This window comes from Rana temporaria, chromosome 13 (genome assembly GCF_905171775.1).
Source record: "Rana temporaria chromosome 13, aRanTem1.1, whole genome shotgun sequence".
Lineage (NCBI taxonomy): Eukaryota > Metazoa > Chordata > Amphibia > Anura > Ranidae > Rana > Rana temporaria.
The window spans coordinates 120103780-120120993 of NC_053501.1; the positions used below are offsets into that span (position 1 = coordinate 120103780).

The following is a 17214-nucleotide window of genomic DNA, read 5'->3' on the forward strand; positions in this document are numbered from 1 at the left end:
GCTCCTCACCGAGTATAGAGGGTTCCTTCTCCTATTTCTCCCGGCCCAGAACTGATGGAATTATAAGGAGGTAAAGAAAGGGTTCGAACTCACAGCGTCAACAGACAACAGCCGGAGCACTTACCACCAAGCCAACGGGTTCTTGCCTAGCTTTCTCTGCTCATCCTTGTATTTCTCCAAGACAATGACTGGTGGAATTATAAAGTGGTAAAGGAGGTGTTGAAGCACTTACCTCCAACCTGCTCCTCACAGAATATGGTGTGTTCATTCTCTTATATCTCCAGTACAAGGTGGGATTATAAAGTGGTAAAGGATAGGTTTGAACTCACAGCAACCAGCTCTCTAGCCCAAAACCAAACCTCTCGGCTATCTCCTCCACTCAGGAGGCCTCAAGTTATTCTGTTAGTTTTGAATCTCTCCAATGCTCGGTGTAAAACAGCAATAAGGGGAATCGAACCTGTGACTAGAAATCACCAGCCCCCTCCATTAACCTGCTAAGCCACCGCTGAGAGTGGTGGTGGCTTAAAAAAAAAAAATGATATCCTGTTAAGGCAATGAGGTCACAGGTGAGGGCAGGAATTATCTTCTTCGCTGTAATTCAACTCTGATTCTCATCCACTCAACAGCCGTATGTGCCTTATGGACATTGAGGTGCTTAATCTCCTATTTCTTCAGGACAAAGAACTGGTTAAATGACAAAAACAATAAACAGTGGTTTGAATTCACGGCAACTTGTTATAAGCTGGAGTACTTACCTCTAAGCCATCTCCCCTTTATGAAAAGTCGTGTCATAGACCTCCTATATCTCCAGGAAATGGAGTGGAGGAATCATAAAGAAGAACTTACAGAACCTTCTCCGTTCTCAGAGAATTTACCGCCAAGCCTTCTGTTCCATATTAAGGGTCGGGCGGTCTTCTTATTTCTCCAGGACATGGACTGGTGATGGTATAACGTGATGAAGGATTGGTTCAGGCTTACTGTATCTTCTCAATATCTAGAGCACTTTCCTCCCATCTGCTCCTCACATAGGATAGAGGGTTCCTTCTATTTCTCCAGGACTGGAACTGATGGAATTATAAGGAGGTAAAGAAATGGTTCGAACTCACAGTATCAACACAACAGCCGGATCACTTACCACCAAGCCAACAGGACCTTGCCCAGCTTTCTCTGCTCATCCTTGTATTTCTCCAAGACAACGACTGGTGGAATTATAAAGTGGTGAAGGATTGGTTGAGCCCATCATACCTTTTCAGTATGTAGAGCACTTACCTCCAACCTGCTCCTCACAGAATATAGTGTGTTCATTCTCTTATATCTCCAGTACAAGGGTGGATTATAAAGTGGTAAAGGATAGGTTTGAACTCACAGCATCCAGCTCTCTAGCCCAAAACCAAACCTCTCGGCTATCTCCTCCACTCAGGATGCCTCAAGTTATTCTGTTAGTTTTGAATCTCTCCAATGCTCGGTGTAAAACAGCAATAAGGGGGAATCGAACCAGGGACTAGAAATCATCAGCCGCCTCCATTAACCTGCTAAGCCACCTCTGAGAGTGGAGCTGGCTAAAAAAAAAAAAAGCTATATCCCGTTAAGGCAATGAGGTCACAAGTCAGGGCAGGAATTATCTTCTTCGCTGTAATTCAACTCGGATTTTCATCCACTCAACAGCCATATGTGCCTTATGGACATTGAGGTGCTTAATCTCCTATTTCTTCAGGACAAAGAACTGGTTAAATGAAAAAAACAATAAACAGTGGTTTGAATTCACGGCAACTTGTTATAAGATGGAGTACTTACCTCTAAGCCATCTCCTCTTTATGAAGAGTGGTGTCATAGTCCTCCTATATCTCCAGGACATGGAGTGGAGGAATCATAAAGAAGAACTTTCAGAACCTTGACAGTTTCCAGAGCCTTCTGTTTCATATCAAGGGTCGTACGGTGTTCTTGTTTCTCCAGGACATGGACTGGTGATGTTATAAAGTGATGAAGGATTGGTTCAGGCCTACCGTATCTTCTCAATATCTAGAGCAGTTTCCTCCCATCTGCTCCTCACAGAGGATAGTGTTTTCCTTCTATTTCTCCAGGACGGGAACTGATGGAATTATAAGGCGGTAAAGAAATGGTTCGAACTCACAGTGTCAACACAACAGCCGGAGCACTTACCACCAAGCCAACGGGTTCTTGCCAATCTTTCTCTGCTCATCCTTGTATTTCTCCAAGACAACGACTGGTGGAATGATAAAGTGGAAACGAGGGGTTGAAGCCCTTACCTTAAGCACGTGACCTCCAACCTGCTCCTCACAGAGTATGGTGTGTTCTTTCTCATATATCTCCAGTACAAGGTGGGATTATAAAGTGGTAAAGGATAGGTTTGAACTCACAGCATCCAGCTCTCTAGCCCAAAACCTCACCTCTCAGCTATCTCCTCCACTCAGGTGGCCTCAAGTTATTCTGTTAGTTTTGAATCTCCAATGCTCGGTGTAAAACAGCAATAAGGGGGAATCGAACCCGTGACTGAAAAACACTAGCCGTCTCCATTAACCTGCTCAGCCACCTCTGAGAGTGGTGGTGGCTTAAAAAAAAAAAATTATATCCTGTTAAGGCAATGAGGTCACAGGTGAGGGCAGGAATTACCTTCTTCGCTGTAATTCAACTCTGATCTTCATCCACTCAACAGCCGTATGTGCCTTATGGACATTGAGGTGCTTAATCTCCTATTTCTTCAGGACAAAGAACTGGTTAAATGAAAAAAACAATAAACAGTGGTTTGAATTCACGGCAACTTGTTATAAGCTGGAGTACTTACCTCTAAGCCATCTCCTCTTTATGAAGAGTGGTGTCATAGTCCTCCTATATCTCCAGGACATGGAGTGGAGGAATCATAAAGAAGAACTTAGAGCACCTTCTCAGTTTCCAGAGCCTTCTGTTCCTTATTAAGGGTCGTACGGTCTTCTTGTTTCTCCAGGACATGGACTGGTGATGGTATAACATGATGAAGGATTGGTCAGGCTTACAGTATCTAGAGCACTTTCCTCCATCTGCTCCTCACAGAGGATAGAGGGTTCCTTCTATTTCTCCAGGACTGGAACTGATGGAATTATAAGGCGGTAAAGAAAAGGTTCGAACTCACAGTGTCAACACAACAGCCGGATCACTTACCACCAAGCCAACAGGACCTTGCCCAGCTTTCTCAGCTCATCCTTGTATTTCTCCAAGACAATGACTGGTGGAATTATAAAGTGGTGAAGGATTGGTTGAAGCCCATCATACCTTTTCGGTATGTAGAGCACTTACCTCCAACCTGCTCCTCGCAGAAAATAGCGAGTTCATTCTCCTACATCTCCAGTACAAGGTGGGATTATAAAGTGGTAAAGGATAGGTTTGAACTCACAGCATCCAGCTCTCTAGCCCAAAACCAAACCTCTCAGCTATCTCCTCCACTCAGGAGGCCTCTAGTTATTCTGTTAGTTTTGAATCTCTACAATGCTCGGTGTAAAACAGCAATAAGGGGGAATCAAACCGGTGACTAGAAATCACCAGCCGCCTCCATTAACCTGCTAAGCCACCGCTGAGAGTGGTGCTGGCTTAAAAAAAAAAAATGATATGCCGTTAAGGCAATGAGGTCACAGGTGAGGGCAGGAATTATCTTCTTCGCTGTAATTCAACTCTGATCTTCATCCACTCAATAGCCGTATGGGCCTTATGGACATTGAGGTGCTTAATCTCCTATTTCTTCAGGACAAAGAACTGGTTAAATGACAAAAACAATAAACAGTGGTTTGAATTCACGGCAACTTGTTATAAGCTGGAGTACTTACCTCTAAGCCATCTCCTCTTTATGAAGGGTGGTGTCATAGTCCTCCTATATCTCCAGGACATGGAGTGGAGGAATCATAAAGAAGAACTTACAGCACCTTCTCCGTTCTCAGAGAATTTACCGCCAAGCCTTCTGTTCCTTATTAAGGGTCGTACGGTCTTCTTATTTCTCCAGGACATGGACTGGTGATGGTATAACGTGATGAAGGATTGGTTCAGGCTTACTGTATCTTCTCAATATCTAGAGCACTTTCCTCCCATCTGCTCCTCACAGAGGATAGAGGGTTCCTTCTATTTCTCCAGGACTGGAACTGATGGACTTATAAGGAGGTAAAGAAATGGTTCGAACTCACAGCGTCAACACAACAGCCGGATCACTTACCACCAAGCCAACGGGTTCTTGCCGACCTTCGTCTGCTCATCCTTGTATTTCTCCAAGACAACGACTGGTGGAATTATAAAGTGGTGAAGGATTGGTTGAAGCCCATCATACCTTTTCGGTATGTAGAGCACTTACCTCCAACCTGCTCCTCACAGAATATGGTGTGTTCATTCTCCTATATCTCCAGTACAAGGTGGGATTATAAAGTGGTAAAGGATAGGTTTGAACTCACAGCATCCAGCTCTCTAGCCCAAAACCAAACCTCTCGGCTATCTCCTCTACTCAGTTGGCCAACAGTTATTCTGTTAGTTTTGAATCTCCAATGCTCGGTGTAAAACAGCAATAAGGGGAATCGAACCCATGACTGAAAAACACTAGCCGTCTCCATTAACCTGCTAAGCCACCTCTGAGAGAGGTAGCAGAGGGGTTGAAGTCCATCATACCTTTTCGGTATCTAGGGCACTTACATGGAACCTGCGCCCCACAGAATATGGTGTGTTCATTCTGCTATATCTCCTGGACAATGCCTGGTGGAATTATAAAGGACTCATGGTACTATTGCACCATCCAGAACACTTACCTCCAACCCAACTGCTCCCTATATTGTGGTTGTCCTATTCTTCCATGATTAGAACTGGTGGCATTATTAAGGCATAAAGAAATGGTTCGAACCCATGGAGCCAGCACTCCATCTAGAGGATTTGCCACCAAGCCAACTGCTCCTTGCTCAGCTTGTTGTGTTTCTCCAGAACAAGGTCAAGGACTGGCGGCGTTATAAAGTCGTGAACTCATCTTGTTATCGCACCAGCCACAGCACCTAGCACCAAGCAAACCGCAGTTTACCATTGCTTGGGTCGGCCTCCTATTTCTCCAGGACTAGGAATGGTGGAATTATAAAGTGATAACGGAACGGTTTGAACTCATGGTTGTCATTACGCCAGCCAAAGCACTTACCACAAAGCCAATTGCACCTTACCCAGCATCCTTGGGTCGTCCTAATTCTTCAAGACTAGGACTGGTGGAACTATAAACTGGTAAAGGAATGGTTGGAACTCATGGGGCTTTCGCACCAGACTGAGCACTTACCACCAAGCAGGGCTGGACTGGGACAGAAATTCGGCCCTGGACTTCATCCAAACTGGCCCACTTTGACCGGTCTCTCCCATGGCGGCCGGACAACTCCCACACCCCCCCACCGGCCACCCAAGCCCCCTCTCCCCCGCCACTAGCCACTAGCCGTTCTATTTATTAGAGTAGAATGGCTGGTACTCTTATAGGCAGTACCAGTGGGGAAGCTAGACATTATTTCACCCGGGGCAAAGAATCAGTTCGGTGCCCCCCCCTTATGGGACAAGATTAGGCAGAAGTGAGACACTCCCAGGCCACAGCTGTTGAGTCAGCTGTTATGCTCCTCTGTTGTCCCCCTGCTTCTTTGTTCCCCCCAGGTGAGCGATGCAGGGAGGGAGAGACAGAGGAGCGGAGGGGGGAGGCGGTCCCCTGTCACTGAAGACGGCCCACTGAGCCATCGGCCCACCGCGAAACTCCCTGTAGTCCCAATGGCCAGTCCATCCCTGCCACCATTTATAATTTATTATATTTTAGTTTTATGTTATATTTATTGTATTTTTAATTTGATAATTTTTTTAAAAAATTTCCAAAAGTTACATTTTTGTGTTTTTATATCATTTTTGTACATAGTAACATAGCTAGTCAGGTTGAAAAAGACACAAGTCCATCCAGTTCAACCATAATATATATATATATATGTATATATATATATATATCATACAATCCCATATACCCACAGTACTTTTTATGAATTTTATTTTCATTTTAATTTCTTTTTTTATTATTATTTTGGTATAGTTTATCATTTATAAATTTTTAGTTTTATATTATATTTATTGTATTTTTAATTTTACAAATGTTTTTATTTCATCTTTTCAATTTAAATATTTTTTTATTTATTTATTGTTCCATTCGATTTTTGTACATAGTTACATAGCTAGTCAGGTTGAAAAAAAGACACAAGTCCATCCAGCTCAACCATAATATATATATATATATATATACCGTATTTATCTTCCTATACCGCGCCCCGGCGTATAGCGCGCACCCCCAACCTAGAAGAAAAGTTCCTGGAAAAAAAGAAATACTTACAGTTTGGATGTCCCTCGTCGGTGTCTTGCCCGGCGTCCATCGGCGGCCTTGTCCAGTCCGGCGTTCTTCTGCGGCCATCGTGGTGTCCTCCCCCGCTGTGTTCTTCAGCCGATCCCCGCTTCCCGCGCTGTGTTTGAACCACTCCGCCGACATATACCGAGCGCTGTACACTCGGGTATACTCAGGCAGGCTTGGCTCCTCTCGCGTAAAGGACGTAACCGCGAGAGGAGCCAAGCCTGCCCGAGTATACCCAAGTGTACTGCGCTCGGTATATGTCGGCGGAGTGGTTCAAACACGGCGCGGGTATCGGCGTATATCGCTCACCCACGATTTTGCCCTGATTTTAAGGGCAAAAAAGTGCGCGGTATACGCCAATAAATACGGTATATATATATATATAAATATCATACAATCCCATATACCCAATTCTATACCCACAGTACTTTTTATGACTTTTATTTTCATTTCTATTTTTATTATTATTTTGGTATAGTTTATCATTTATTAATTTTTAGTTTTATATTATATTTATTCTATTTTTTATTTTACAAATGTTTTTATTTCATCTTTTCAATTTAAATATTTTTTTATTTATTTTTTGTTCCATTCGATTTTTGTACATAGTTACATAGCTAGTCAGGTTGAAAAAAGACACAAGTCCATCCAGTTCAACCATCATATATATATATATATATATATATATATATATATATATATATATATATATATCATACAATCCCATATACCCAATTCTATACCCACAGTACTTTTTATGACTTTTTTTTTTTTTTTCTATTTTTTTATTATTTTGTTATAGTTAATCATTTATTAATTTTTAGTTTTATGTTATATTTATTGTATTTTTAATTTAATAAATTTTTTTAAAATCTTACAAAAGTTTAATTTTTGTGTTTTTATATCATTTTTGTACATAGCTAGTCAGGTTGAAAAAAGACACAAGTCCATCCAGTTCAACCATAATATATATAAATATCATACAATCCCATATACCCAATTCTATACCCACAGTACTTATTTATTACTAGTACTAGTATTTATGACTTTTTATTTTATTTTATTTTCATTTCTGTTTTTATTATTATTATTTTGGTATAGTTTACCATTTATTAATTTTTAGTTTTATATTATATTTATTGTATTTTTAATTTTACAAATGTTTTTATTTCATCTTTTCAATTTAAATATTTTTTTATTTATTTTTTGTTCCATTCGATTTTTGTACATAGTTACATAAAAAAATACACAAGTCCATCCAGTTCAACCATAATATATATATATATATAAAAATAAATATCATACAATCCCATATACCCAATTCTATACCCACAGTACTTTTTATGACTTTTTTATTTTATTTTCATTTCTATTTTTATTATTATTTTGGTATAGTTTACCATTTATTAATTTTTAGTTTTATATTATATTTATTGTATTTTTAATTTTACAAATGTTATTATTTCATCTTTTCAATTTAAATTTTTTATTTATTTATTTTTTGTTCCATTAGATTTTTGTACATAGTTACATAGCTAGTCAGGTTGAAAAAAGACACAAGTCCATCCAGTTCAACTATAATATATATATATATATTATACAATCCCATATACCCAATTCTATACCCACAGTACTTTTTATGACTTTTTTTTTTCATTTTCATTTCTATTTTTATTATTATTTTGGTATAGTTTATCATTTATTCATTTTAAGTTTTATATTTATTGTATTTTTAATTTTACAAATGTTTTAATTTCATCTTTTCAATTTAAATATTTATTTATTTATTTTTTGTTCCATTCGATTTTTGTACATAGTTACATAGCTAGTCAGGTTGAAAAAAAGACACAAGTCCATCCAGTTCAACCATTATATATATATATATATATATAAATATCATACAATCCCATATACCCACAGTACTTTTTATGACTTTTTTATTTTATTTTCATTTCTATTTTTATTATTATTTTGTTATAGTTTATCATTTATTAATTTTTAGTTTTATATTATATTTATTGTATTTTAAATTTTACAAATGTTTTAATTTCATCTTTTCAATTTAAATATATATATATTTTTTTTTTGTTCCATTCGATTTTTGTACATAGTTACATAAAAAAATACACAAGTCCATCCAGTTCAACCATAATATATATATATATATATAAATATATAAATATCATACAATCCCATATACCCAATTCTATACCCACAGTACTTTTTTTTTTTTTTTTTTAATTTATTTATATTTTTATTATTATTTTGGTATAGTTTACCATTTATTAATTTTTAGTTTTATATTATATGTATTGTATTTTTAATTTTACAAATGTTTTTATTTCATCTTTTCTTTTATTTATTTATTTTTTGTTCCATTCGATTTTTGTACATAGTTACATAGCTAGTCAGGTTGAAAAAAGACACATCCAGTTCAACCATAATATATACCGTATTTATCTGGGTATTGCGCGCTCCGGCGTACTGCGCTCGGTATATGCCGGCGCAGTGGTTCAAACTCGGCGCGGGTATCGGCGTATATCGCGCCCCCATGATTTTGCAAAAAAGTGCGCGGTATACGCCGATAAATACGGTATATATATATATATATATAAATAAATATCATACAATCCCATATACCCAATTCTATACCCACAGTACTTTTTTTTTGTTATTATTATTTTGTTATAGTTTATCATTTATTAATTTTTAGTTTTATATTATATTTATTGTATTTTTAATTTTACAAATGTTTTTATTTCAGATTTTATCTTTTCAATTTAAATATTTTTTTTATTTATTTTTTGTTAAATTAGATTTTTTTTTTAATTATTATTATTATTATTTATATTATTATGTTCGCCGTCATGTGTCTTGCAGGAGATCGAGCAGCGGTTGCAGCACCAGGCCTCCTTATCACCGGGCACCCCTCCGGCCGTCAGCAAGCAGGAAAGCATCATACGGCATCACTCCATGAGACCGGTAGGTGGCGGGGGAGGGAGAACCGACCATTATTATTATTATTATTGCCCTTCTGTGACAAAAGTGTCCCTGGTTATAACTCAAGAGAATAAACTCAATTCTTCTCGAAATTAAATATTACAAAAATATAAAAAAATAATGTAAAAAATATAGATTTATATTTTTTTAAATATTATGTTTTATATTCCTGGTTATAGCGCCCACATTAGGCTGCCAGGTGCATGCGAAGAAATTTGAACTCTAGGTTCTGTGTGTGTGTCTCTGTCTTGCAAGTCAATAAAGTTACGAGCACCTGGGAGACTTTATACCTCGAAAGGTGCGACACAAAAAAAAAAAATCAAAAATATGAATGCTTTATTTGGACATATCTATTACAAGACAGCTTAAAACCAAATGTATACATTAGCCATTCGAAGTTTACTGTATATGTGGCCTTGAAATCCACCTGTAACGATCAGCGCGTTTTCATGGGGCTTCATCAGGACTTGGTATCTCAGTAGAGACGCATTTCGCTGGGGGCTTCATCAGGACCTGGGAACTCAATGTAAAAGCACTGTAAACAATACACATAAATGATTAATGTTTGTGACATAAATACAGAATTTATCACAATAAGCGAAGTATATATATATATATATATACACCAGTTCTGGAATGGAAGGAGGATAAGGGGGGGGGGGGGGCAGAATACCGACATATAAAGAAATAGAATGGTAAACATTATACTTATATGGGACAATGTAAACTGTCAAACAAATCTTCACCTTTAAACAAACTTGTAGGAGAATGGAATGTGGCAGGGTCTGCCGGGCCCGTGGGGAGGAACCAATTCCAGACCGCTACACACCCAAAGAAAGGTTGTATATGTATATATATATATATTTATTTAATAAAATGTAATTTTTGTATATAAAGCACTGTCCAATAGATAAAAAAAAGGGGGAGAAAGGGAGCCAAGACAGGGAAAGGAAAGAGAGGGAAGGGGAGAAAAAGGGGGGGGGGAGGACAAAGAAGAGAAAAGGGAGGGGAAGGAAAGAGGGAAAGGATGGGGGGTGCAGTGTAAAGGGGAAGGTAAGAAGGGTAAGTGAAGAAAAAAAAGGGGGGGCAAGAAGGATAGGAGGAGGGAAAAGAAAGAAAGGAAGGGGAGAAAAAGAGAGAAGGGGAAGAAAATAGGGGAAAAAGGAGGGAAAGGAAGTTAGGAAGGGTAAGAGAAGAAGGGAAAAAAAAGGGGGGGGTGAGTGAGGAGGGAAAAGAAAGGAAGGGAGAAAAAGGAGGGAGAAGGGGAAGAAAATAGGGGAAAAAAAGGAGGGAAAGGAGAGAAGGAAAGGAAGTTAGGAAGGAAGGTTAAGAGAAGAAGGAAAAAAAGGGGGGCGAGAAGGATAGGAGGAGGAAAAAGGAAGGGGAGAAAAAGGGGGGCGAGAAGGATAGGAGAAGGGAAAAGAAAGGAAGGAAGGGGAGAAAAAGGGGGGACAAAGAAGAGAAAAGGGAGGGGAAGGAGAGAAGTAAAGAAAGTTAGGAAGGAAGGGTAAGAGAAGAAGGAAAAAAAGGGGGGGGGGTGAGTGAGGAGGGAAAAGAAAGGAAGGGGAAAAAAGGGGGGAGAAGGGGAAGAGAATAGGGAAAAAAGGGGGGGAGGAAGGAAAGAAGGGATAAGAAAGAAAAGGAAGAGGAAAAAGGGGAGGGATTGGGGGGGCGGGGGGACCAATACCAGATCACTACACACACCCCAAAAAAGGTTGTATATGACTGTATATATACATATATTTAGCAAAATGTAATTTTTGTATATAAAGCACTGTCCAATAGATAAAAAAAAGGGGAGAAAGGGAGCGAAGACAGGAAAAGGTGGAAAAAGAAAGAGAGGGAAGGGGAGAAAAAGGTGGGGAGGGGGGACAAAGAAGAGAAAAGGGAGGGGAAGGAGAGAAGGAAAGAGGGAAAGGATGGGGGGGGGCAGTGTAAAGGGGAAGGAAAGAAGGGTAAGAGAAGAAAGAAAAAAGGGGGGTGAGAAGGAGGGGGTGAGGATAGGAGGAGGGAAAAGAAAGAGAAAGGAAGGGGAAGAAAATAGGGGGGAAAAAGGAGAGAAGGAAAGGAAGTTAGGAAGAAAGGGTAAGAGAAGAAGGAAAAAAAGGGGGGGGGGGGTGAGTGAGAAGGAGGGAAAAGAAAGGAAGGGGAGAAAAAGGAGGGAGAAGGGGAAGAGAATAGGGAAACAAGGGGGGGAGGAAAGAGGAAGGAAAGAAGGGATAAGAAAGAAAGGGAAGGAAGGAAAAAGGGGAGGGATTGGGGGGGGGCCGATACCAGATCACTACACACCTCCCAAAAAAGGTGGTATATGACTGTATAATATATATATTTAACAAAATGTAATTTTTGTATATAAAGTCCAATAGATAAAAAGGGGAGAAAGGGAGCCAAGACAGAAAAAGGAGGGAAAAGAAAGAGAGGGAAGGGGAGAAAAAGGGGGGAAGGGGGGACAAAGAAGAGAAAAGGGAGGGGAATGAGAAAAGGAAAGAGGGAAAGGATGGGGGGGGGGCAGTGTAAAGGGGAAAAAGGCAAGGGTAAGAAAGAAAGGAAAAAAATGGGGGGGGGGGAGGAAAATGAGGGAGAAGGGGAAGAGAATAGCAAAAAATGTGGGGGGGGGGAGGAAACAGGAAGGAAAGAAGGGATGAGAAAGGAAGGCAAGGGAAGGCAGCGGAAAAGGGAAACAGGAGGGATGAGTGGGGGGGAGAAACTGATTCCAGATCACTACACACCCCAAAAAAATATGTATATGACTGTATATATTTAACAAAATGTAATTTTTGTATATAAAGAACTGTACAATATATAAAAAGGGGAGAAAGGCAGCCAAGCCAGGAAAAAAAGGGAAAAGAAAGGGAGGGAACGGGGAAAAAAGGGGGCAGGGGGGGGACAAAGAAGGAAAAGGGGGAAAAAGGAGGGGGAGGAGAGAAAGAAAGAGGGAAAGGGGGGGGGTAAGAGAAAAAGGGGGGGCAAGAAGGAAAGAAGGAGTAAAATGAGGGAGAAGGGGAAGAGAATAGGGAAAAAAAGGGGGGGGAGAAGGGATAAGGAAGGCAAGGGAAGGAAAGAAAAAAAGGAAACAGGAGGGATGGGTGGGGGGGGTGAAACCGATTCCAGATCACTACATACCCAAAAAAAAAAGGTTGTATATATGACTGTATATATATATTTAACAAAATGTAATTTTTGTATATAAAGCACTGTCAAATAGATAAAAGGAGTAGATAGGGAGCCAAGACTAGAAAAATAAAGTAGGGAAGGGGAGAAAATGGGGGAGGGGGGAGGGAAAGAGAAAAAGAGGGAAAAAAGAGGGGGAGGAGAGAAAGAAAGAGGGATAGGATGGGGGGGAGTGTAAAGGGGAAGAGAAGAAGTTGGAAAAAAAGGGGGGGGGGAGAACGAGAAGGAGGGAAAAAAAAGAAGAGGAGGAAAAGGAGGGAGAAGGGGAAGAGAATAGGGAAAGGGGGGGAGGAGGAAAGAAGGGATGAGAAAGGAAGGCAAGGGAAGGAAGATGAAACAGGAAACAGGAGGGAAGGGTAGGGGGGAGAAACCGATTCCAGACCACTACACACCCAAAAAAAAAGTTTGTATATGACTATATATATTTAATAAAATGTAATTTTTGTATATAAAGCACTGTCCAATAGATCAAAAGAGGAGAAAGGGAGCCAACACAGGAAAAGGGAGGAAAGGGGAGAAAAATGGGGGACAAAAAAGAGAAAAGGGAGGGGAAGGAGATTAGGAAAAAGGGAAAGGATGGGGGGGGAGGGGGCAGTGTAAAGGGGAAGGAAGGGGAAGAGAAGAAGGGAAAAAAGGGAGCGAGAATGAAAGAAGGAGGGAAAATAAAGAAAGGAAGGGGAGAAAAAGGAGAGAGAAGGGGAAGAAAATAGGGAAAAAAGGGGGGGGAGGAAAGACGATATAAGAAAGGAAAGGGGAGGAATGGGTGGGGGGACCTGATTCCAGATCACTACACACAAACAAAAAGGTTGTATATATGACTTTATATATATGTTTAACAACATGTAATTTTTGTATATAAAGCACCGTCCAAAAGATAAAAAGAGTAGATAGGGAGCCAAGACTGGAAAAATAGGGGAACAAAAGGGAAGGGGGGGAGAGGAGGGGAAATGGGAAAATGAGGGGGAAGAGTAAAAAAGAGGGGGACGAGAAAAAGAATGGAAGGGAAGGGAAGGGGAGGAAAAGGGGAAGACAAAAAGGGGGTGGGGGAGATCGGAGGAGAGAAAAGAAAGGAAGGGAAGGTAAAGGACTGGAAAAGGGGAAGAGAAAAAGAGGGGGGGGAGATTGAAGGAGAGAAGAGAAGGGATGGGAAAGGTAGAAAAAGGAGGGTAAAGGGGAAATAGAAGGGAAAGAGAAAAAGGAAAAAAAAGAGGGGGGGGAGGAACGAAGAGGAAAAGGGGAAGGGTAGGGGGGAGGAACCAATTGCAGGTCCCTGCACACCAAAAAAAATGTTGTATATGTCTGTGTATATATATATTTAACAAAATGTAATGTTTGTATACAAGGCACCGTCCAATAGATAAAAAGAGAAAAGCTGAGCCAAGACCGGGAAAAGAAAGGGAAAGAAGGGGAAGAGAAATAATGGGAGGGAAGGGGAGGAAAAGTGGGGTAAAGGGGAAAAAGAAGGGGGATAGAAATAGGGACAAAAAAGGGGGAGAGAGAGAGAAGGGAAAATAAGGGAAGGGGGGAGGAAAAGGAGGGGGATGGGGAAGGGAAGGAGAACAAATTTTAGATCACTACACACCCAAAAAAACACGTTTATGACTGTATATATAACAAAATGTAATTTTTGTATATAAAGCACTGTCCAATAGATAAAAAGAGAAGAAAGGGAGCCAAGACTGAGAAAAGAAAGGGTGGGAAGGGGAGGAAAAATTGAGGAAAGGAGGAAAACGAAGGGGAGAAAAAAGGGGGGAGAAATAGAAGGAAAGGAGGAGGGAAAAGGAAGGGAGGGAAGGGGAGGAAAAAAAGGGTAAAGGGGAAAAAGAAGGGGAAGAGAAAAAGGAAAAAAAAGGGGGGGTAAGAAAAAAGGGAAGGAATAGGAAAAAGGGAAGATTGGGGGGAAAGAACCAATCACAGATCAATACACGCAAAAAAGATTGCATATAATTAACTAAATGTAATTTTTGTATGTAAAGCACTATCCAATAGATGAATAGAAGAGAAAGGGAGCCAAGATGGGAAAAAGAAAGGGAGGGAGGAAATAGAGGGGAAAGGGGAAAAAGAAGGGGGAAAGGGGGGAGGAGAGAGAGAAAAGGATAGGAGGAGGGAGAAGAAAGGAGGGAAGAGAGAAAAAAAGGGAGGGGTAAGGGGGAGGAAGAAAGGAGAGTCAGTGTTCTGTCAAGTTCTTCAACCGGTCAGAAACTCCAACTTCGGACACAACACTGGTAACCGAATAGAGTCCGGTGCAGGATATTATGAGTGGAGATTCTTATTCCGCTACTAGCCAACAAAACGGGCGACAACTTTGTCCTTGTTAGCCGCTGTGCTGTCCAGAACAGCTCAGTCTTCCCATACCGGACTCTATTCGGCTGTCGGTGTCCAACCACCAATTCATCGAAAACTCTGATTACAAAGGTTTTGAATAAACCGGAGTGGTTGAAGTTTCTGATGGGTTGGAGATATTGACAGAACACCGGGCAGGAAGGGAAAGTATGTGTGTGGGCGGGGGGTTGGGAGGGAGGGAAGGAAGGGCAAGTCTTTCAAGTTAATGTGAAGCAGGAAACGGAAAGTTGCCTGAGCTCCCGGGACTCCTTGATGGCCTCAAGTATTCTGCATAAGACAACTGCCAGCTCACTGCCATTGTTTTCTGTCCCAACAGGCCGCACAGCCACAGAGCGCGATGCAGAGAGGAATGCCCACCGCCCGCTCCATGCTCTCCAACTTTGCCCAGGCACCACAATTACCCGTGTCCGGGAGCTTGCTTGGCATGCCAGGTACAGGAACCCCTCCCCCTCATTATACTGATATAATTACCACGACTTGTCATTATCCGGATTCTGAAGATATATAAGCTGTGCCAAGGTCATTGTATCAGGTCTGCATGTCTTATTGTTATAATACAGAGAAGCATTTATGCTCTCGCCAAGTTCTAAGCGGCACTAAATACATAAAGAGCCCCAAAAGAAGGACTAGTGTTCAAGCAGCCTGCATGTAACCTCTTGCTGCTTCTAGTGAGCTGTGAAGGTGGTCACATGTGGGCTGTGAAGGTGGTCGCACGTGGGCTGTGAAGGTGGTCGCACGTGGGCTGTGAAGGTGGTTACATGTGGGCTGTGAAGGTGGTCGCACGTGGGCTGTGAAGGTGGTCGCACCTGGGCTGTGAAGGTGGTAGCATGTGGGCTGTGAAGGTGGTCACACGTGGGCTGTGAAGGTGGTCGCATGTGGGCTGTGAAGGTGGTCGCACGTGGGCTGTGAAGGTGGTCGCACGTGGGCTGTGAAGGTGGTCGCACGTGGGCTGTGAAGGTGGTCGCACGGGGGCTGTGAAGGTGGTCGCATGTGGGCTGTGAAGGTGGTCGCATTCAGTCCTGCTATCAATGCCGTCACCAGCCTGGAAGCAGTTTAATACCTTTGTGCATGCCGGGGTGAAGGCTCAATATATTGTGCTTAAGTCCTCTTTGCATGAAAAAGTGTATTCTGTGTATGTTTTTTCTAAGACCTCATTTCATGCAGGGGTGTAGGCCATGTATGTTGGGTCTTAGACCGTGTTGCATGCTGGGGTGTAGGCTGTGTATCTTGGGTTTTAGACCTTGTTGCATGCTGGGGTGTAGGCCATGTTTGTTGGGTCTTAGGCCATGTATGTTGGGTTTTAGGCCTTGTTGCATGCTGGAGTGTAGGCCGGTTACGTTGGGTTTTAGGTCTTGTTCCATGCAGGGGTGTAGGCCGTGTATGTTGGGTCTTAGGCCTTGTTCCATGCAGGGGTGTATGTTGGGTTTTAGGCCTTGTTCCATGCAGGGGTGTAGGCCGTGTATGTTGGGTCTTAGGCTTTGTTCCATGCAGGGGTGTAGGCCGTGTATGTTGGGTGTTAGGCTTTGTTCCATGCTGGAGTGTAGGCCGTGTACGTTGGGTGTTAGGCTTTGTTCCATGCTGGGGTGTAGGCCGTGTATGTTGGGTCTTAGGCCTTGTTCCATGCAGGGGTGTAGGCCGTGTACGTTGGGTTGTAGACCTTGTTCCATGCAGGGGTGTAGGCCGTGTACGTTGGGTGTTAGGCTTTGTTCCATGCAGGGGTGTAGGCCGTGTATGTTGGGTCTTAGGCCTTGTTCCATGCAGGGGTGTAGGCCGTGTATGTTGGGTCTTAGGCCTTGTTCCATGCAGGAGTGTAGGCCGTGTATGTTGGGTCTTAGGCCTTGTTCCATGCAGGGGTGTAGGCCATGTACGTTGGGTTTTAGACCTTGTTCTATGCTGGGGTGTAGGCCGTGTATGTTGGGTTTTAGGCTTTGTTGCATGCAGGGGTGTAGGCCGTGTACGTTGGGTTTTAGACCTTGTTCCATGCTGGGGTGTAGGCCGTGTATGTTGGGTCTTACACTTTGTTGCATGCAGGGGTGTAGGCCATTTATGTTGTTCCCAAGACCGCATTTCATGCAGGAGTGTAGGCCGTGTATCTTGGGTTTTAGACCTTGTTCCATGCAAGGGTGTAGGCCGTGTATGTTGTTCCTAAGACCGCATTTCATGCAGAAGTGTAGGCCGTGTTTGTTGGGTTTTAGGCCTTGTTGTATGCTGGGGTGTAGGCCGTGTATGTTGGGTTTTAGGCTTTGTTCCATGCAGGAGTGTAGGCCGTGTATCTTGGGTTTTTGGCTTTGTTCCATGCAGGGGTGTAGGCCGTGTATCTTGAGTTTTAG

The 17214-nt window shown here is 41.8% G+C and overlaps 1 protein-coding gene across 4 annotated transcripts in view; it reads left to right on the forward strand.

Moving 5' to 3' along the window:
• The window catches only part of GATAD2B (GATA zinc finger domain containing 2B), a 57823-nt gene that overhangs the window by 39287 nt on the left and 1322 nt on the right, over nt 1-17214 (forward strand). For 3 of the 4 annotated variants that reach the window (XM_040332799.1, XM_040332802.1, XM_040332801.1), the window contains exons 9-11: nt 9251-9352; nt 10135-10209; nt 15201-15315. In XM_040332799.1, coding sequence (XP_040188733.1) covers nt 9251-9352; nt 10135-10209; nt 15201-15315 — 292 coding nt within the window. The remainder of the gene's footprint in view (nt 1-9250; nt 9353-10134; nt 10210-15200; nt 15316-17214) is intronic. The other variant, XM_040332803.1, reaches the window with a different exon arrangement.